At 40.8% G+C, this 23,245-nt stretch overlaps 1 protein-coding gene across 6 annotated transcripts in view; it reads left to right on the top strand.

Annotated features, from left to right (window-relative positions):
- PACSIN2 (protein kinase C and casein kinase substrate in neurons 2) overlaps positions 1-23,245 on the top strand; it is a 110,323-nt gene that overhangs the window by 42,439 nt on the left and 44,639 nt on the right. For all 6 annotated transcript variants that reach the window (XR_010921953.1, XM_067559319.1, XM_067559315.1 and 3 more), the window contains one exon: positions 11,764-11,885. Coding sequence is in view for 5 of the 6 variants with exons in the window: in XM_067559319.1 (XP_067415420.1) it covers positions 11,826-11,885 (60 nt within the window). In the remaining variant the exon portion in view is untranslated. The remainder of the gene's footprint in view (positions 1-11,763; positions 11,886-23,245) is intronic.

Genomic DNA, 23,245 nt, shown 5'->3' with positions numbered 1-23,245 from the left:
TCCCGAATCATTATTTTTTGCTTTTATTGGGGAGAGGAGGGATAGTTTTCTGTTTTATGCAGTTTTATTAAAAAAACAAAAACCACCACCTGTTCTCTGTATTTATTCAAAAAAATGTTGTTTCATTGCATCGTTGATCTCTTCAGGTTTTCCAACTAGTTCATCAACTTTAATGTTCCTAAAGCAGCATACTCTGAACTTTTTAAATTGAAGGTGAATTGACATTACACCATTACTACTGAACACTTTTTTTCCAATTTTAACATTAGTGATCAGTAAAATAGAATTATTTTAAAAGTGTTTGTTTGGTTTCCTCAAATCCACAGCAAACTAATGCTCATTGTATGAAGGTTTTTTTTTAAAGATACTAAATATGTTGGTTAATGACTAAAGTAATGAAATGGAGTAACATTTTAAGATGACACCAAACTGGGAGGAGTTGCAAGCTCTTAGGAGGTCAAGATTAGAATTCAAAAGGACCTTGACAAATTGGAGAATTGGTCTGTAATCAACGAGATGAAATTCAATAAAGACAAGTGCAAAGTACTACATGTAGGAAGGAAAAAATCAAATGCACAAATACAAAATTGAGAATAACTGTCTAGGTGATAGTACTGCAGAAAAGGATCTGTGGGTTATAATGGATCACAAATTGAATTGTGACCCAACAATTTGATGCAATTGCATAGGAGGGTAATATCATTCTGGGCTGTATTAATAGGAGTGTCATATGTAGGACAAGGAAGGTAATTGTCCCACTCTGCTCAGCTGGAGTGAGGCCTCAGCTCTGACAGAGGGTGGGGAATGGTGGGACCTGGGAGGGGAGAAGTCCTGTGTGGCTGCCCTGGGCTCCTGGCTGGGACCTGAGATTAGGGGGGGAGGATGCAGCCCACAGGGAGCCTGTGGACTCTTGGCAGGGAGGAGGCTCTTAGCTCCCCACACTGCCCCTTAGGTTGGTGGATGAGGATGCACTCCACCAATCCAAGGAGAAGAGCAGTCTGGACATCAGCCACCACTGTAATTCTAGTGGTGGCTGTAAGTCAATGTAACATGTTGACTTACTTGTTTTTAGTGTAGACAAGGCCTTAGTTGTAGAATACCTATCCCTGGAGGTTTTTAAGAACAAGTTGGACAAACACCTTGTAGGGGTGGTCAGAGTACTTGGTTTTGCCTTAACATGAGGAAGGGGATGCTCTAGATCAGTGGTTCTCAGTCAGTGATGCATGTACCCTTGGGAGTACGCAGAGGTCTTCTAGGGAGTACATTAGCTCATCTAGATATTTGCCTAGTTTTACAACAGGCTACATTAAAAGCATTAGCAAAGACAGTACAAACTAAAATGTCATACAATGACTTGTTTATACTATTCCCTGTACTATACACTGAAAGGTATGTATAATATTTATATTCTCATTGATTTATAATTTTATGGTAAAAATGAGAAAGTAGACAATTTTTCAATAATAGCGTGTTGACACTTTTTTTGTACTTTTATGTCTGATTTTGTAAGCAAGTAGTTTTTAAGTGAGGTGAAACTGGGGGTACACAAGAAAAATCAGACTCCTAAAAGGGGAACAGTACTCTGGAAAGGTTGAGAGCCACTACGGTAGATGGTCTCTTGACATTCCTTCCAGCACTACATGTCCAATTCTAACATTTTGAAACTAGTTCAGTAGTTTGTTGTAAACAACAATAAATATTAACGGGAAAAAATATGGCTGTAATCATGATCCAAAAGCAATTGTTAACCTTGCTGAACATCTATTAGCAATGCACTGCTGGACCCTTTTATTCCACCATTTAAGAATTACATAACACTTATTTTAGTTTCTAAGGTGACTTAACAATAACATGGTCACCAGCATTACATTAGCTGGCAATGCTTTATTGTTTCCTCCTCTATTTTTTTCCCCCTCTAATCTACCTGGTATTCTATCAGTCTAAGTTCAAAGTTTACTCCAAACCCTGAATTATTCTATTAATAGGGTAAAATGATTTCAAACACTACATTTAAGGTTACTACTGCATAACTGTATCAATATTTACATTTATTCTGGTAACCTTTTAAAAATCACTTTTTAAAAGAGCTGTTTTGTAGTTGAAAGCAAATATTCTCTATGGGTCGGCATGCCAATTAGTCATTTTATAAATACGTAATTTTTATTCTCCCTCATGTGCTGCTTACAAAGAATTATCTGATAGCGTGAGAAGGGATGTCAAATGACCTTATCAACATATTTGTAATGTTGATGATCCTTGATTTGTTAGAAATGCATTATGTAACCATCTACTTTGTGCCCAGGGGGGAAATAATCTGAACGAAGAGGTAATGAGTTTAATGGTGTGGTAGCATTTGAGAGTGGCCTGTATTTTAAATTAATGTACTCTTTCTAGATTTTAATCTTTTACTTTATGAACTACAGGGTATTATGGAGTTGAAGATCCTTATACCTTTGTAGAACCTTACATATATATGCACTGTCTTTCATCCCTAGGAGCAGATGTGTAGGAGGGTCACAGGGGAGTTGGCCTATGTGCTACCTGTATCATAGGTAGCTGTGTTACCCTGGATTTGAGGTGTTTTGTACCCTAGAAGTTGATTGCGCTAATAGCAGCCATATTGTGTGCATTCAGCCATCATGAATTAATAAAAAAGAACACCACATAGTTGCGGGTTAATTTGAATAATTCTAGAGGGATTCTAGAGGCAAGGCTAGTGCAGGTTGGCAGTTTATATTAATCAAAATGGGAGGAGGGAAGAGAAAAGTCAACAATTTGAGACTGAAAGAAAACAAGTGGATGGGAACCTTGAATTTAGGTGCCTCTAATACAGATGCTTTTTATGGCTAAAATTCTTATGACTGTGTTAATAAGTAGCTTATTGATGTTAGAAGTGATGACCCACTAGGGGTCACTATGATATGTATTTTGTGACGTTGGTATAAAAGGACTAGATAATAAAGTATAATTTGGAGCAGTTCTCTGAAGTTACCCTGAGAGATTTTTCCTGACACCTTCACTCCCTGGCAGGGAAGCGTCCAGCCAAAACCGACCTACTGCAGGTTACTCAGTACCATCCCAGATTCTAGGTAGTTATTTGGGATGCTCTAAACCTATTGCTTATGTCTGTGTGCACTTAAATCTAATACATACTAAATTTAGAGAAGCGCATACTTGCTTGTATTAATCGTTTTCAGATGGAATGCTGTGTTCCCACTGATTTATTCCTGAAACTGCCAGGAATGAAATGGTTAAGTTACCACTGCTGTGGGTTCTAAAACCCTGGGTAACAGCTGCACTGAAGGGTTGGATAGAAAATGTTTACTGGCAACTATTCCCTTTCCTATGCAGGTGTGTGGAGAATGGGTGAAGACTTGGTTCTGGTCCCCACCCCAAAATCTTCCAGGCAGTGTGACTAAAGTGTTACAGAGAATGAAGTAAGGTATTCCAGGAGAAGGTGAATAGTTCCTAAAGGTTTTGTCCATCAACTTACTTATTTCCGTGAGGTGTTGAACCAGTTGTGTACGCACCTTCTTAAAAAGAAATTCATTTTACATCCAGTTTTGTATATGTACATGATGGGTCTAGATGTGTTTTAGGGGTGGAGTACTATCAATAATTGCGCTGTAACATCAGTGACAGAACTTAAAGGGAATATTGACGTTTAAATGGGTATTTTTAGCTTGAAGTTAAGTGAACACTTGTGAAAAATAAATTGACTTCTACCAGAAGGTACGGTTGTTTACCTCTTGTATTGACAGAATGGTTCCTTCTAATCACTACTTTCTTTTTTAGGGAATTTTAGTTAAATTATTCTTTGAGTGCTTGCTCATGTTGATTCCAAGTAGGTGTCTACGTGCTGTGTGCATAATTGTTGGAAGGTTAGTTGTTGGAAGGTTTTTTCTCCTTGCAGTACTCATCTGGTCGGTGCAGGTGCCCTTTGGAGTCTCCCCCAATGACACAGTATATAGGTCCCCACTGACCCAACACCTCTTCAGTTCCTTTTTACCGCCCATGATGATCATTGGAGGTACATGTCTCTTCTCTTGCTTTGGCAAGCGTTCCCTTAGCCTTCTGCAACCATGAGTAGTCTCTTCACCCAGACGTGAATAGCATCTTCCTGCGGTGGGAAGTTCACCAGGTAGATCTGTTCAGAACAAGACTCAGCAGGAAGTGTCAGCAGTTTTGCTCATTCCTGAACCACAGCCCAGGCTCGATCTTGGATGCATTTCTCTTTCCTTGGGAAGACCACCTGCTCTATGTATTCCTGCCTTTCCTGCTTTTTCACAAGGTCCTGCTCAAGGTCTGAAGGGAGAGAGTGTCTGTCATACTGATAATTCCAGTAGCATTGTGTACCAGTGTTGTTGGAGCTATCTGAGGCTGCTCCAATTGCCCTGGCATTGGTGCTGGATCTAATCACCCAGCCACCTCCAGCATCCCAGCCTTGAGTCTCTCTCCACCTCACAGCATTGAAACTTCATGGCTAAACCCCATAGTCAGCATGCTTGGAGCCTGTTAGAGAGGTCCTCCTCTGCATCAGGAAGCCATCCACCAGAACTACATATGTGGCCAAGTGGAAGACATTTTTTATTTGGGCAGTGCAGAAGGGCATCTCTCTAATGTCAGTATCAAGTAATCTCCATCTTGGACTATATGCTGCATTTGAAGCAGGTAGGTCTGGAGGTGTTGTCCTAAAAGTTCATCTAGCAGCGATCTTTGCATTCCAATCAGTCTTTGCTAATCCGATGGTGTCCCGTTTTTTCAAGGTCCTCAACAGGCTATACCCCCAACCTTGCCGTCCAATATCAGCATGGGACCTTAACCTGGTGCTCTCCAGGCTAATGGGGTGGCCCCCTTTGAGCCCTTGGCAATATGCTCACTCCTCTACCTCTCACTGAAGGTAGTATTCCTGGTCGCAATAACCTTAGCCAGGAGGGTGTCTGAGCTAAAGGCTCTGACATCCAGGCCTTCATATACAATTTTTTATAAGGACAAAGTCCAGTTGCGGCCTCATCTAGCCTTTTTCCCTAAGGTGGTATCTCAGTTTCATACAGGCCAGGACATTTTCCTCCCAGTGTTCTACCCTAAGCCACATGCCAATAACAGGGAGCAAAGTCTCCACTCCCTATGTCAGGCAGGCATTGGCTTTCTACATCAAAAGGACAAAACCATTTTGTAAATCAAACCAACTCTTTATCGCAGCAGCAGACAGAATGAAAGGTCTTTCTGTGTCGTCCCAGAAAATTTTCAACATGGATCACATCTTGCATTTGGACTTGCCATGATCTGCATAAAGGTGCCAACACTGGCACTGACAGCGCATTCCACGAGGGCGCGGGTCTCCTCGGCAGCATTCCTGACACATGTCCCTACACAGGAGATTGCAGGGCTGCGATATGGTCCTTGATCCACACGTTCATTTCACATTGTCCTCACTCAGCAGGCCAGGGATGATGCAACATTCAGCAGAGTGGTGCTTCAATCAGCAATCTAGTGAGCTCTGACCCCCCTCCTCCTATAATCAGTTTGGGAGTCACCTACATGAAATCGACATGAGCAAGCACTTGAAGAAAAATCAGTTACCTACCTTTTCGTAACCGTTTGTTCTTCAAGATGTGTTGCTCATGTCCATTCCAACACCCACCCACCTTCCCTTTTTTCGGAATTGAAGAGGCACTGGGTTGGCAGGGCCCTATATACAGCACTATGGAAGTATAACTCCAGGGTGCATCTGCACCAACCTGATGGGTACTGCTAGGGGAAAAATCTTCCGACTGTGCATGTGGCATGCACACATACTTGAAACGGACATGAGCAACACGTCTCAAAACAGTTATGAAAAGGTAGGTAACAGTTCTTTTGCATAGTGTCGTACTATTTAAAAACCTACTAATACTACCTATGTTTTAGTGACATTGACTTGTTCTTTATTTATCTCATGAACAAGTAATTTGTCAATCCATGACAAAACTCCATTGAATTGCAGTATGGTAAAGATGACACAGGACTTGAAAATGTTTTTCTTTGTCCTTCATATGTTCCCAGATTATGTCTTGTACTATTGTCACAGTCCATTATGATTTGGACTGATGACATACATTTGCTCTGAAACCTCTACAAACTTCTTTCTCCAAAACCTCTCTAGATAAATATTTTCTACATAATTAACACAGATTCATGCCAGGGCACTTTTTTTTTTTTTTAAATTGGTACACCAGAGATCTGTCCCCACTTCTGTTACATTTGATTTATCAAAGCTCTGTTAGCTGCATTATCCTCCAAGTAGTACAGTAAATATTTACTATTTAATTTGGTTAGTGTTGTTTGGAAAACTCCTTATCACTTTTATCTCCCATTATGCTTAAATATGTAGATGACACTATGCAAAAATGATTTTTTTTTCTTTGTGGAAAATCTAATAACATTTATTAACAAGTTATATTTTAGTTTGTCAATAACATTGAACAATCCATGCGTAAACCCCAGCAGATAAGAATGGCATTGCACTCATAATTTTATACGTAGACTCTGTTTAACTAGGAAAAAAGGTGTAGGTGTGGGGTTTTTTTTTTGTTTTTTTTTGTTTTTTGTTTTTAAACTTAAGCAGTCATGATCAACCCTTACTATATTAGCTTCTGAAGGTTAGTTGGGGGAAGAAGGGATTGTATCTGTTGTCCATCAAATATAAATACTATTTTAATGTAAGCCTTTTGAAAAATAAAAAATACGTGTAACATAAGGCGTGTCCGAAAGGGTTGAAGGTCCATTTTAGGCATGTATCTTTGCATGTTTTGTCCTAAAATTATGCATATAAAAGCTAACAAGTAGAATAAAGATTAATGCTATTGGATATTAAATTGAGATGCATTTGGCATGCTTAAATCAAATACATGGTCCTTACAGTTGTGAGGGCATTTATTCTAATTTATTCTCCCTTTAAAATTACTAAGTATAGCAAAGCTGTCTTGTTTTGTGATACCTATTGACCCAACTGGGTTAGATACTGCTCTGTGAATCAGTTGAATTAGTTCATATACCTTTTGTGTTTTAACCTGGGATCACCTACATCTTTGCTGAATCCCCACTTTAAGTCCTTCTAGGCCAGAGGTCCCCCAAACAGTGGGGCGTGCCACTCAGGGGGACCCGGAAGAACATTCAAGGGGGCGCGGTGGGACCCAGGCCCATGGAGGTGGGGAGGGAGTACCACCCAGCTCCCCTCTGCCCCCAGTTCTGCTCCAGCCCTGGATCCACATCCAGCCCTGGCCGCAGATCTGCACCTGGCTACCAGCCCCAGCCCTGCCCCGTCCCACCTCCAGACTTGGGCCCTGACCTCAGCCCAGCTTTGGCTCTGCTTCTGGCCCCATTTCTGGCCGGAGACCCACTGCCAGCTGCAGCCCCAAACTTGGTTCCTGGCCTGACCGCAACTCCAGCCCCAGCACCTGGCCCCACTCCCAGCTGTGCGGCCCTGCTCCTGATTCCCAACCATGGCTGGGGCGAGAGGAGAGCTCAGACAGGGGCAAGGGGCATGAGGTAAAAAGTTTGGGGACCACAGTTCTAGACACTACATGGCCACCACCTTTTTCATGTGAATGTGGAAAAAAACTTGGAGTTCAAATTGCAGCACTTCTAGCTCCAGAGGCAGTGGTTGATCATGCAACAATTACTTTAATTATAGTATTCGTCCAAGAGAATCTGCTAAAAGTTAGTGACTAAATGTTTTATTAAGAAACACTACAGTTAAAGTCAGTTGTTTGGGTATCCTCCAAGGTCCTTGCACGGAATTTTACAAACAAAACACTCCCTCTGCCCAGGGAACATGGCTCAGGCATTCCCTCCTTTCAGGTTTTATCTGGAGCGTGAAGGATCAGCAAAGCCATTAAACAAATACAGCTTACCTTTTTTAAATTAGTGATTATTATTTTGTGAGAACTCTGTTGTGCGAAGTAGCAACAGAACACACACTGTAATACAGTAAAAGGTGTCACAAATGCAGTCCAAGGCAAAAGTGTCCATGACTTTCAAGGGAATTAACAATTTTTTCTCCCTCCAGACTGCTTTTTGCCATGGTACATATGAATTTTGGCCTAAGGGGGCGGGGGGAGGGGGGGCGGTGGTGTGGGTGAGAGCGAGTGCACACTTGATTCTGGGATACCACTGAGCTTCCCTACCCGTGTGGCTTGGGCTGACTCCCAACCCAATCAGCTTCTGCTGATCTCACATTCTCCAGACCCTATTATCACCTAACATGACAGCAGGTGGTGCTCCATACCCAACTGAGTTGCATGAATACTCTGCCTGAGCCACTTACGCACCTACCATAGAGTGAGGTGACAGTCAGTAGGCCCCACAGACCCCAAGCTCTTCACTGCAGGAATGAACCCCAAGATAATACCATCTTGTGCTGGATAAATGTGTGTTCAGCATAAGGTCATTAATAAATCCACTTCCCTTTGATTTGAGGAAGGCATGCACCGGATTTTGTTAATCCAAGTTGAGACTGCCTGAACACTTCACTCAAAAACACACTGGTTAAGATAAAACATTGAATTTATTAATTACAGAAAAATAGATTTTAAGTGGTTATAAGTTGTACAAGTAGAGAGACCAGAAATAGTTACCAAAGAAATAAAAATGATGCAATCTAAATTTTAACAAGATTTGATTCTGGAAATGACCTGAGAGATGGTACAAGCAGGCAACAAATCTTCAATTCACAGACAGAGTGCTTTCCCTGCCTGGGACTCACCTCCCCCAGTCCAAAGTTCTTTGTCTTTCAGTTGTTTCCTTAGGTGTTGAGCTATGGGGGAGTGAAGCCCAGTGAAGATGTCACTCCCTTTCTTTTATAATCTGTTCCAGTTTACTGTAACAATCTGCTTGTGACCTGGGGGGTTGTCCTCATTGGTCAGTCAGTATTCCATTGTGTATGTGCTTTCTTGGTGCAGTCTCTAGGGATGGAGTTTGGGAGAGCGGACTCCTTTAATAGCCTAGTAGCATGTCTGGCTACTTCATGGTTGAGCCTGAAAGACTATTTGTGGAAGTTTCCCACCTTGCAACATGTTCTAGTAGCATTTTCAGCATTATTTTAACTTTACATACTATGGTAGTATATACTATCCAACAGGATATTAATGTTCAGCAGATCAAGACTTTTAAAATAGTACCACACAAGGCATACCTTGTACAGAACATGTCATAATTACATGACATTGGTGAATATGGGGTTTCTGGGATGGTGGGTGTGTGTGTGGGTGGGTGGGTGTGTGTGATTGTAAATCTTATCCCATTATGTTGCTGCTGCTTAGATGATGAGCTCTTTGCAGCAGAGGTTATCTTCATGTACGTCTTATAGGCACTACCTAATACATGGGTGCTACTGAATGATAATCTTTCATTTGGTGGTGACTTCCAGAAAAAATAATGATGGGTGTATTAATAAAGGACAACTCCTTTACACACAGGAACGTAAATATTTTTGAAAAACTGTATTAAACCAACTGCAACTGGGATATTGAATCCTCTTGAGAAGCCTGAAGAATAGGAAACTTCTGATTTATATCTACTTCTGCAGGTGTTTTTTAACTCAACCTTCCAGATTATTTTATTTAGGAAACCAAATAAACCTCCTGATCACTAAAATATGTCGGATCACCTTTTGCTTCTCATGTTAGTGTATGTTTTTTTGTCTCAGAGGAAGAGAGGTGGATTTCTTTTCAGTTTTGATGTGTTGAGTAATATACTTTTTTTAATCGTCTAATTTTGGGTCTAGAATTTTCCAGTTGAAAATTCCAGTAATGATTGAAACATGTTCTCTCTTCTATCCCAACATGGTTAGTGGCCTTCTATACTGCAGATGAGGTTTATTATAAATAGTTTCCCAGCAATTAGCTGTTTCATTACTTTTAATCTGAAAGACAAAGAATATATCTGATTTTTGAAATTAATAAAATATTTGAAGGTTGGGGAGGGAGAAGCTTGTAGGTTGCGTAATGAAGAAATCTGTGCTTATAGCCACCAGAAAGCTTGATCTTTGCGAACTTTATAAAATTGCTTAATCATTAATCGTATAATAAGAAATTACATTTTTCCATAACCAGTTGAATTTCTTAGACTATGTATCAACAAATTACTGAGTTTTATATTCAGTATAAATAATGTTCAGTTGAGGTTCAACAATTTTTTGGCTGTAGAAATTGTAGAGCAGTTCCAATTCAAGACTTGTTTTTAGTGAACTGTCAGTTAGGTATGCTTAATGAGAAAAGGTATCTTAACAGCTGTCGTTGAGCATTTGTTCATTTTCTTGTCCTTATTTGTCACTCTTAGATATAAGAAGTTGTTGCATTAGCGCTGTAGGGAATGCATGGCTAACAGCACTGCTCCCTGATGACAGCTGCTGTTCTTTAACAATGTTTTTATCATGTGTGAGAAGGTAGCCTAGGTTCAACATCTCCAACCATCTCTTCCTTTTTAAATGTGAAATATTGTTTTAAAATTTTCAGAAATATTCATCTAAAACCACTCAACCACTCAGGATTTAAACCTGAAATTTCCTTGAATGTGAAAAAACATTAATTGCATAGCAGCAGGAGTTCTGTCAGACTTGCTGTTCTGTGCTAGTTGGGAATTGCTTTATACTTGTGTACTGTATCTGTTTATGGATTTAGCTGGAGTAGCAGCTGGGTACTAGGTTAGAAAGGATTAATGAGTTAGCATTTAATCTTGGGAAATTTTAGCCCGAAAACTTGCCATTTCATTGATCTGCTTGCCAGTGTGACTTCATAGAGGCTGTAATGGGTCATCTAGTTGGATGAGGCAGCAATCCCTTCTCTCCACCCCTTTTGTAAATGGAAACATAATGTTAAAATTCAGAAACCAAAGTTATTCATCTGTAATTTGTCTACAAAATTTAATTTAGATATGATTTTTGAGGATAATTCTATTGCTATTGTTAATTAATGGAACACAGATTATGGAGTCTGGGTTTATGCTTAGTTTACTGTGCTGTGTCCTCTTTAGGTATGGTAAGTCAAGAGACCCTTGCTTGCCAAATGAAAGTTGTATTGAGATCCAGGCAAGCAGTGTTTAAATAAAACTCCGGCACTAAACACTGAAATAATTTATGTACAAACCAACTATAGCACCATACTGCACTGGAAAGACTAAAATGGCACCTTCTGTATATTGGGGCTGGTGAGTGTTTAGTTAAAGAAGACTTTTCCTTTAGGCTATGCCTACACTTAAACCAACTGCAGTGCTGAAGTTGCGTTGCTGTAGCGGTTCAGTGTAGACTCTTACTACCATGATGGGAGAGGTTCTCCTGTTGCTGTAGTCAGTCTACCTCCCTGAGAGGCAGTAGTAGCTAGGTTGATGGAAGAATTCTTCCGTCAACCTAGGGCTGTCTACACCCAGTCTTGGGTCATCTTAACTGTGTCGCTAAGTGATGTGGATTTTTTCACACCCATGAGCGAACATAGCTGGATTGACCTAATTTTTTAGTGTAGACCTAGCCATAGAAATGTATGTAGATGTCAAACCTGTAATACTTATGTTTTACTTTTCTGTTGCTGGAAGTAAGGATATAAGTAAACATGAATTCAGCCTATATTGATTTGGATGGGGTATTGAAAATTTTCCTGTAACATTTCACTTTTAGACTTAAAATCTGTGAAAGAAATGGACACTCACCCATAATTTGCTATGATTTTGAGTTTAATGTTTACTATGGACAGTATTTTTATAGTAAAACTTTCTTTGTCTTCTCTACAGGTTTTGAAGATCTAGTGCTGATAATAGAACATTAAACGCTTGCAAGCTCTTCAAACATAGAAATGTCTGGATCATATGATGATTCCGTTGGAGTAGAGGTTTCTAGTGATAGCTTCTGGGAGGTAATTTGAACATTTTATTATAAAATATGTTTGCTTCTAATTCTCATCTCTTCTACAGATTATTGTGATTTCTGTGCACATACAGAGATATAGGCAACTAAAGACAGTAATAGTCTAAATAAAATGTGTGCCTATTTTGAACTTCAGAAGTAGCCTTTAGGATAGCAGTGACCTTTAATTTTTGGCCCAGTTCTGTCAAGTTAAAGTTTATTAACTGAAAATGCTGACATACAAGATCAAACACCATCCATTTTAGTAGGATATGGGTGTCAGTTTAAATTATTATAATCTTTCTATCCTGCTAGAAAGTCTACGTGTAATGTACTTCCTTCTGTAGCTAGAGATTGACAAAAGCTAAGGAGTGTACTTAAAAGTTACTGTAACTAGGTGTTTAGGCAGTGAACGTAATTGTATTAAAAAAAAAACTTACTGAATGAATTGATCTTCATAAAGTAGAGATTTTAATGTTTTATAAAAATTTAAAATTAAACTAAAACAATATTTTGGAATGAGATCTTTGGAATAATTTAGAAGAAAGCTCACTATTCTAAGGTGCAAGTACTTCTTTTGTGACTGATAATTGTGGTATGATCTGTGGCAAAGCAGACACAAATGGATGAGGGAAGATGTTCAAATATTTCCATAATAGCTGGGGTATTGCACTGCCAGATGAATTGGTTTTGGTGGCCTGGCGGGGTCAGGTCTCCCATCAGGCAGTGGATGACTTAGAGGCTTGTTATACAAGTAGGCTTAGCAAAATTTGATTTTTGTCTTTTGTAGTCTTGATGGATAATATCAAATGTTTATTTTTATGCTTTTCTTATTTTTATTGATTTAAATTTTCACAGCTACCCATTTTGATCTATTTAAATGTTCACAGTTGTGGGAAATTATGGGGGAGTCAGACATTAATTCAATGACAATAGAATTGAGGTTAAAAATGTAAAGCTTTGTAACTGTTAAAATACAAATTAGCAACATCACATGTCAAAATATACAAAGTAAATGTCCTTAACTCAAATTCTAAGGAGTTCTCATAGGCAAAGAAAGAAAAATGTTCTATTTGCAAATTTCTGTTATCATTGATGGGTATATTTTTTTCATCAGTTTGTGTGTGGTTAGTAATGTTTACTAACATTTACTGATTAAAAAAATCTAATCCTTCCAAGCTTATATAAAAGCGTTATTGAATTCTGATGGTGGCTTCTCATTAATCTTGGATTAGATATCGAGGGAATACTTAGTTTGATCAGTTAATGGTTTCTATCAGATAACTGTCAAACCAGATGCTGTAAAGTTTCCTGGAAGACTTCTATGATTGAAGTGGCCCACTCACTCTCTTGCAGAGACTTTGGATACCACAGCATAAAATCTTGAATGGGCTTTTTGTCCATTTTAGGAAGTTCTAGTCTGGTACTTTCTTCTCAGGAATGTATACTTTGCAAGGAAAGTTTGCAGCTTCAGTACAATGGATCTTACACCTACAGTACTTGCAGCTCTGGGAAGGCAGAAACCAGACTTGTCAACCAAGCAGGCTGGGATTGGCCATCACCTTGAAGACCTGGCCAGACAGCATGAACTACTTCCAGCAATTATAGGAAGGGTTTATCAGACCTGCTCAGAGCAACAAGAAAACAAAACCAAAAAGGGATCTTCTTTTTTTTTTTTTTTTTTTTTATTCTTGCAATTCAGTTTATTGGAGCTAAGCATTACTTGGCAGTTGTTCAGGGGCTCTGTAGCAAGGATCCTGGAAACAGCCTTCTGCTACTTAAGTACCTAGCTTCAATAGCTTTCAGAATAGCGAGAATTGCCTGTGGAGCCTTTTTTAAAAAAAAAAAAAAAAAAAAAAAAATCATTACTTTAGCTATCCTTTTGTCATCTGGCACAGAGGTTCATTTAAGTGATAGATTACATACCACACTTAATAGTTTTGCAGTTTCACATTTGAGTTCCTTCCAAACTCTTGGGTGAATACCATCTGGTCCTCAGATTTAGTACAGTTTAATGTATTAGTTTGTTCCAAAATCTCCCTATTGGCACCTTTAGTTTGGGACAGTTCCTCAGATTTGTCACACCCAAGCCATCCTTTTTAGGTAAGGATCTCCCCCACATCCTCTACAGTGAAGACTGATGCAAAGAATTCACTTAGCTTCTCTAAAATGGCTTTGTCTTCCTGGAGTGTTGTGTTAGCATCTTCAGTGCCCCTACTGACTGACTGGCAGGTTTTCTACCAAATTTCTGACTAGTCTGGCTTCCTGACTAATTAGTTGTTAGTTTTTTGTGTCTATAGCTAGTTGCTTTTCAAATTCTCTCTTGGCCTGCCTAATTATACTTTTACATTTGACTTGCCAGAGTTTATGCTTCTTTCTGTTTTCCTTGCTAGGGTTTGACTTTGTTTCTAAAGGATGCCTTTTAGCATCTAACCACTTTTTACTCTGCTGTTTAACCCTGTTAGCATTTTTTGGTTCTCTTACTGTTTTTTAATTTGGGATGTCCATATAGTTTGACACTCTATTAGTGTTTTAAAAAAGTCTCCATGCAGTTTGCAGACATTTTACCCTTTTAATTTCCATTTACCTAGCTTTCTCATTTTTGTATAGTTCCCCTTTTTGAAGTTAAATGCTACTGTGGTGGATTTCTTCAGCATTCCCCCTGCCTCCCCACCCAAATATGATAAATTTAATTATATTATGGTCACTATTACCGAACTGTTCAACTCTTACTTTTTGGGCCAGATCCTGTGCCCCACTTAGGACTAAATCAAGAAACTGGGACTCTGCTTGTGGATTCCAGGACAAACTGCTCCAAGGAATAATCAGTGATGTCTAGGAATTTTATCTCTGCATCCCTCGCTGAGGTGACAGACTACCATCAATATGAGGGTGACATATTACCCATCAATATAGTTGAAAGCCCTTGTTGTTGTATTTTCTACCTTTATAGCCTGTCTAATCTCCCAAGCGTTTTACAATCACCATCACCATCCTGGTTATGTGGTTGGTAGTGTAATCCTTACTGCTATATTCTTATTGTTCAAGCATAGAATTTCTGTCCATAGAGATTCTATGGTACTGTTTGATTCAGTTAAGATTTTTACTTTTTGACTCTGCTTTCTTTCACATATAATGCTGCTCCTCTACTAGATCCTGGACTTTAATCTCTTACCTAACAGCCTAAATTTGGCCTCCAGAGCCCTTCTCCTACCTTTCCCTATCTTTGTTGAAATGGCATACAGAAACTAATAGAGATTATGTAAAACTTAATTTCAGCCGTTTGGATACTTACTTCTCCTGGAGTAGAGCCATATTTCTGGACAAAAATGGTTTCTGTGTAATTAATTTTAACATTGAAAGCTACTTCTAATTTAATATTTTCTGAACTACCTGTTGTTACCAATCTCGGCAGCCTCATGATCTGGTTATGTTTGTAGCTGCACAGATGATCAAATAAATGCAGTGACCAATACTGCTCTTTTTATCTGCCTTTGGTCAGGAGGTTGCAACCTTTTTGGGATGCAGGTCTTGCTGCTATGGTTCATGCTTTTGTCATCTCCTCAGGGAAGTGCCTTCTCCAATCCATTTGGAGGCTGAGGTTAGCTCAGAATATGGCAGTCTAAGTGGGAGTATGTGGTCTGTGTGCTACACTGACTGCTTATTAGCTTCTATATGTTGTTTGGAATGTCTTTTGACTCATAAAAACCCTAAATGGTGGGAAGCTGAGAAGCTACTTCTTCTTATTCCCTGCCACACAGTTGAGATCAGTGTAGGCACTTGAACTGGAACTCCCTTGGCATAGGAGAGAGGCAGTTTGAATTCATTCCCTCATAGTCCAAAATAGCCTGAATGTATTTACCTTCAGAGCATGCTACAAAGCACTTTTTTTTCCCTTGAGCAGGCATTAAAGAAAGGCTGAGATAACTGGGTGTGGAGACTTTTTTGGAACTTGGATTTTAATAAATATGCTTATGCTAAGTGGTTGTGGAGGGGCAGGAGGGAGAGATATGTACTACTTGTTTTGTATTTTGTAATTTTTATATTGTAGTCTTTAACTGATAGTAAAAGTGCCCATAACCTAGGACTAATTTGCTGCTAGGATTAATAAATAATCTTAGAGTTTTATGATGCTTTCTTTGGCAGGAAGGTGTTGCATATGGTATTGCCTTTGTAAACTTGAATACTTTCTTGTATACATTTCAAATTGTTTTATGGCTCCAAATTTTTTGTTCCTGCTGTGTTTTACTACTGTAATGTTGCTACTGGAGGTCTTGGATGCATAGGTGATCACTGGCAACATTAAGGGAAAACAGTCTCCTTTGTGTCTAATAGTAGGAGCAGCTGAGACCCGTTTAGGGCAAGATAGCTGCAAATAAAATACAGTTGAACACCAGAGTTTTGAACTGACCACTCAACTAAACACCTCATTTGGTACTTGAAGTACACAATCAGGTAGCAGCGGGGGAGAGGGGGAGGGAGGGAAAGAAGCAAATACAGTACAATGCTGTGTTAAACATAAATTACTTTTTAAAAAAGGCATTTTTCAAAGCTATATTAAGTAAATGTTTAGTTGTAAACTTCTGAAAGAATAACTAAAATGTTTTGTTTAGGGTTACGAACATTTCAGAGTTACGAACAACTCCATTCCCGAGGTGTTCGTATCTCTGAGGCTCTACTGTAGAGGGCTGATGCCTGGAGAGAGCATGTGGTCCAGAGGGAGAGTGTAGAGCTAATAGGATTTCCTGGGTTTCTGATGTGAGGGCTGGAACTAAGTCTTGTGTTAAGCAGTTAGAACATGTGAGCTTGTTTAGACCCTGGAAGGAAGTAGTCTGTATCTGATTGCTTGGTTCCTGGAGATAGGCAGAGATTTTTCTTTGAGTGCTTGCTCATGTCCATTCTGAATTAGGTTTGTGTGCGCCACTTGCACCAGTGTCATGGATGGTAGTGTTCCTAGTAGCTATCATCTCTGTGAGGCTGGTATCAGAAATAAGAGCCCTAACCTTGGAGCCTCCCTACACAGTTTTTTACAAAGATAAGGTCCAGTTATGGCCACACCTGGGTTTTCTGCCAAAAGTAGTCTCCCGCTTCCATGTCAACTAGGACATCTTTCTACCAGTCATCTGTCCAAAGTCACACAGCTCCAATGAGGAGAGGCATCTCCATTCTCTCGATGTAAGAAGGGCCCTGGCTTTCTATATTGACAGGGCCAAGCCCTTCCATTGATCTACACAACTCTTCATCGTCATACCAGTGTATCTCATCATGGATCACGGCCTGCCTCCGGGCCTGTTATGAGCCTCAACATCCCTGTCATCCTAGTCCACGAGAGTTCAAGCGTCTTCAGTGGCCTTCCTGGCTCATGTAGCAATATAGGATATCTGCAGAGCCACTACATGGTCTTCATTCCATACCTTCATGTCCCACTGTGCCATCATGCAGCAAGCTCAGGACAATGCTGGTTTTGGCAGAGTGGTTTACAATAGTCACGTCCATGAACTCCTTCCTGCCTCCGGGGATACTGCTGGTAAGTCACCTAATTCAGAATGGACATCAGCAAGCACTTGAAGAAAGGACGGTTACTTACCTCGTAACTTTGTGATGTGGTGTTCATGTCCATTCCACAACCCACCCTCCTTCCTCTCTGTCAGAGTTCTGGCAAGACAGAACGTGGTGGGGCCTGGTAGCTCCCTATATATTGGCGCATATGCATGCTGCTGCAAAGAGCATTAGAGCTGGCCTTACAGGTACCACTAGGGGAAAAATTTCTGGCACCAGTGCATGTGGCGCATATGCACCTAATTCAGAATGGACATGAGCAACACATCTCGAAGTACAACAGTTACAAGGTAATTAACCTTTTTCAGAATAGCTGCTTCTTGAGACAAAGCAGTAGTTTCTTAGCCTCTTTTGCAGGAATCCCAGATCTCTACTTGCATTTTCTTCCTAGTGCTGTTTAGGGAAACTGCACAGTTGTATATTTTGCAAATATGGCACTAAGAAACTACTTGACTTCAGTGTGTCAGAGTTTGGCACCAGATGGGAAACTGGCACACGAGGGCCCAAATTTCTGCTACTGTTTGGCTAACAGGGCAACACTATTAAAAATCTGTGACCTGGAATAGTCAGGGGAATAGGCAAATCTGTTTGTTTTTTGCCAGTCAAAAACAACTTATTTCTACTACATGGATGCACTGATCTGACCTACCTATTAAAATCTGAGAGCTTTCAGTCTTGGGAAATCTGAATACCTTGTTCTTTACAGGCATATTGTTGTGTCTTACCTATGTAGCTATTTTGTAAAGCTGTATGGAGATTGACAATTCCCTAAGTGGATCAGTGGGCCTGAATAAGAGGAAATGTCTAACTAGGGAAAAAACATTTTTCTTCTTAGTTGACTTTTAAAATTTTGTAAGTATTTTGCTAAATTTTGTACTCATGCTTAAGACCAGAGATTTAAATAATCATGATTGAAATCAGTTGGCCTGGACAGAAATAATAATCTGGTCTGCCAGATCTTAGAACAGTGCTTCTTAAAAAGACTGATGTTTGATGGCTGTCAGAATGAAAGCAGTACAATGCAGAATTATGCACATCTCTGCAGCTGTGTAAAACTACTTCTGTGGATATAAATGTTTTGCTATTTGTCAGTGGAAGATAGTTCAAGTCATGTTCATTGACAGCTCAGCTGGTGTTATGGGCTTCTGATTTTCAGTGCTCTTAAATGTTTTCTAAGAGAGCCCCAAACAAATAGTTTATTAGAAAAATACATGAGAAATAGCACTAAATGATGACCCACAGACAAAAGAAATTAGATTTTTACTTGTTTCCAAGTTAGTAGCCTTCCCATATACAATGTTTAAAAGCATCTCAGGATTTATTTTTATGAACTGTGGGAAGCATCCAGTGAAAATTGCCTTTTTAGGCAAAACAGTTGTATTGAATATCAAGCAAAAAATAAATCAAGGTCATATCCTGGCAATTCTGGCAAACGTACAAAAATGTATAAAACATTACCATCTGGAATTCCTGCAGTTGGCACAAACTGCATACAGCAGAAATGAAGATGAGGAGAAGCATGTATTTATTTGTGGGAAATTAGTATTACAGAAAGTAATTAGTTTACTTTCTATAAATCAATTGTTTAAAAAACTTGGTTAGTGTGCTTTCTAGCTGAGCTATATTTATCATTAAGAATTTGATAAGAGAACCATATACCTGCCTTAGAATGAGGAGATGGACTTGATGATCTTGAGGTCCCTTCCAACTCTACATTTCTAGGATTTCACTAAATATTCAGAAAGGTAATAATTTTTTCCAGACCAAACTGATAATACTGTCAAACTGTCCCTCCCCCCCTCACTTTTCTAGGATGTATTCAGTTCTTTTTAATTGTTGTTGAGAAATGTAAATATCAGTGACCAGCAAGCTGCACATTATCAGAAGGAAGAGCACAGAAGCCAGATAGCAATGGACTGCTAAATGTTTTTCAGCACACCTTACAGAAAAAAGTAATTTGCCTACTTCTCTATTATATTAGATACTCTGAAAGCAAATTCAGATCTCTGCCTTTCTGAGACTGCTAGCAAGGCTGCCATATATTAAGGTGCCCATTTTTGTATTTTAGGAACTAGACTAAGATCTTGTCTACACAAACATTTAGTTCACAACAAGCAGGGTATGACTCTACCGCATGCTAGCCTGCCACAGACCAACTGTGATGTAGACCTTGCTGATGTGCAGTAACAGTTTGTTCTTCTTTGAGTGATGTCCCTGTAGGTGGTCCACTGTAGGTGCGGCATTGCCCCCTTCAACAGCAGTACCTGTCAGACTGCACATACACACCTTCCCTCCCTCGCGCTATGCGCCGGACATACTTTTAGCACTGTGCAGTCTGACCGCTCCCAGTTCCTTCTCTACTGCCTTTGGCCTGGGACGGAGTCCTCAATTGAGCCCTATTGCCTCAATAGGTAGTGTCTTACCTGATAGTGTAGTGTAATTTCTTTCATTCTTCTCTTTTTCTCATCTATCTCCCCCCCCCCCCCCCCCGCGCGCCCAAAAATATATATATTTTATTTTTTCTTTACCTTTACAGTTCTTCTATAGCTTAAGTTTCTGGTTTTCCCCTGCTTCCCACCCTTCCCTACAGGATAGCCTTTTCCTTCACTCTTATGCCTGGATTCTCCAGGTTTAAGAGATGCGTTCCTTGTGGGGCTGCCCTCCCAGTAATGGATGGCCATCCTCAATGTATCCACTATCTGGGAGAGGGACACATCCCACTGCCTTGGCCTGAAACCCAGGTCTAGAAAAGACCAGGACTTGAGATTGAAACTTCTGCTCATGGAGAAATGATTACGACTGGCATTGGACCACAGCCAGGGCTCTTCCCCAGAAACCCCTTGTGCTTTGCCAGGTCATCTGCTGATACTAACTCTCTGCATCCCGTGAAGAGAGAGTCATCTTTTCCTCATTCAGATGCCAAGAAATAGGCTTCCTCTTCACATTCTGAGGCACAGCCCACCAGAACACTGTCTCGAGTGAGCTTAATTGCCTCAGCCTCATTTGACGATGGACATAGCTCCAGGGCTCATCTGAGTAACTTTGATACCAGCTCAAGGAAACAGTTTAAAAACCCTAACTTGGGAACCCTACAGCCCTTGGCACTGTTTCCCAGTTCTGGGAACCAAGACAAGCTGCCTTCATGAGTTATGGAACTGCCGCTATTTCTGGCAATGATGAAGCCGTTGGCATCGAGTAAGACATCATCAAAATCATCAGCACTGGCCAAGCCTCTGTCTCCCCCAGTGTCTTGGAGGCATACACTGTTCCCTCAGCACTGTCTTACACTGGCATCGATGATGCTTCTTCCTCCTCCACAAGACTTCAGATACCTGGCATACCTGCTGGTCTCTGGCACGCCTGATTCTCCACTTCTGCGACGTGGCCTCCCCCGACTTCCATCTCCCGCTCCAGACTCTCAACACTCCTCCTTCTCTCCACTGAGAATGGCACCTCTTTCCCAGTAATGAGGAGGAGGAGGAGGGCTCCATCCTTCCCTCGACTTCTAGGCAACTTGCACCTGCTCATCCTCACTATACGCAATCTACCTCTAATCCTAAATTCTGGCAGGGACCACCATGGATGTTCGCACATGTGCCACTCCCACCTAACTGGACATATTGGGACCCTTGGGCTATGTACAGGGTGCAGTTTGGGAACCCGCCCAGGGAGCAAAACCAGAGACCTACACTTCTCCTTTCTCCATCAGCCTCCTGCCCTCAGGAGGCTGACCCACTGCCGGTACCAACTGCAGAGGAAGAAAAAGAGGAGAGTGGGAGGAGGAAGCTCCATCAACTTTTACATTTTTCATCCTTCTCACCTGATGAGGCTGTCATGCTTCCACCCTCTGTCTTTCGATGACTTCAGACTCTTTCAAGATTTATTCCACTGGATTACAGAATCCTTGCAGATCACTTTGGAGGAAGTTAAAGACCAGCAGCATAAACTACTGGATATCCTCCATACATCCTCTTCCTCCAAGATTGCACTACTGATTAAATGAGGCTCCTCTTGATCCTGTGAAGGGGCTGTGGCATCCCTCTGACTCGCAAACACAAAAAATATTATGTCCCAGCAAAAGATGCTGAATTCTTATTTTCACACCCCATTCCAAATTCTTTAGTAGTCAGTGCTGTGCAAGAGAGAAGCTGTCCGTTCCAATCCCGTTTTAACAAACCAGACAGATTGGAAATCCCTGGATCTCTTTGGGTGCAAGGCATATTCATCAGCCATGCTCCAGTTTAGGATTTTGAACTACGAAGCTCTCATGGCAAAGTATATCTACATAAACTATTACAAATTAAAGGGACTTTGCCATGGCCTACTGGAGACTAAGAAGGATAAATTGCGAGCCTTAATTTCAGAAGGACACCTCCTTGCATGTACAGCCCTAGAAGCCTCGCTAGACTCTGCAGACTGCTGCTTGATTCATCATGACTGCCATGGTCTTGAGGCATGCATCGTGTCTCTGTATCTTGGGTTTTCCTAAGGGGATGCAAAACACAGTACAGGACTTACCGTTTGAGGGCAAGAAATTATTCTCGGAGCACATGGATAACTTTCTTCATTCCCTTAAAGATTCCAGAGCTACATGTCATTCCCTCGGGATATACACACCAGCACCAAAGAGATGCTTGGGAAAGTACCAGCTTCCCCTGTGATCCTGGACACAATAATACATTCCTCAATGACATTATGACAACCGGTACTGACATCAAAGACTCCCTACTAAACGTAGACAGCCCATTCCTCAGGGGTCTACCTCTCATGCTTCACCACTGAAGCAACAACTTTGAAGGTGTGGTCAAGGCCTCGAAGTCTCCCCCTCTTCCAGTCATTCCTGCCATCTTCGACATTCCATCAGTGTGGCAACCACCTAGCTCCATTCTTCCTATTTTGGAGACTTATCACCTCAGACAAGTGGGTCCTAGAAATAATCAGGGAAGGATACTCCATCCCCTTTTTATCTATCCTGCCCTGCCACCCCTCCAATCCCTCTTCAGGCACCCCTCTCACGAGTCCTTTCTATGGGGGGAAATAGACCATTTTCTGTAACTGGGAACCATAGGACAGGTCTCCTTCCAACACAGGAGAAAGGGTTTCTGTTCCCACTACTTTCTGATTCAGAAGAAGTCTGGCAGCTGGTTCCCATCCTGGACCTTCACAATCTAAGCAAATTCGTCAAAATGCAACATTTCAAAATGGTTACCCTCTCCATATTATCCCAGGGGACTGGTTCTCTGTCCTCAACCTCCAAGATGCATACTTTCATATTTCCATACACCATGCCCACAGCTGGTGCTTCTGCTTTGTCATGGGCACTGACCACTACCAGTACAAAGTTCTGTCCTTTGGACCTTCCACATTGCCTCAGGTGTTCTCTAAGGTCCTCACAATAGTCACTGCCTACCAGGAAACAAGGAATCATCATTTTTCCGTACTTGGATGACTGTCTTCTCAAGGCCCCATCCGAAAACACTGCTCTCTGAGCTGTCCACGTAACAATAGACCTGTTCATGAAGTTAGGCCTTCTTCCGAACCTAAAAAAAGTCCACTCTAACACCTGTACAGCAGCTGGAATTCATCAGTGCACAGTTGGATGCCATACAAGCCAGAGCCTTCCTATCATCTCATAGATTCTTGGCTATAACAGATCTGGTACCCACCGCATGGGTCTGCATCCAAATCTCAGCCCGAACATGTCTCCAGCTTCTAGATCACGTGGCATCGGCCACATTCGTGGTCAGGCACGCAAAACTCCATGTGATGCCTTCACCCTAGCTCCATATGGTATCTCTTCCTCACAAACAC

The sequence above is a fragment of the Emydura macquarii genome, unplaced genomic scaffold, assembly GCF_026122565.2.
Source record: "Emydura macquarii macquarii isolate MOO-44397 ecotype Brisbane River unplaced genomic scaffold, CSIRO-AGI_Emac_v2 contig_2205, whole genome shotgun sequence".
Taxonomy (NCBI): Eukaryota; Metazoa; Chordata; order Testudines; family Chelidae; genus Emydura; species Emydura macquarii.
The sequence above is the reverse complement of the archived record's forward strand: the minus strand, read 5'-3'. Positions and strand labels throughout refer to the sequence as shown.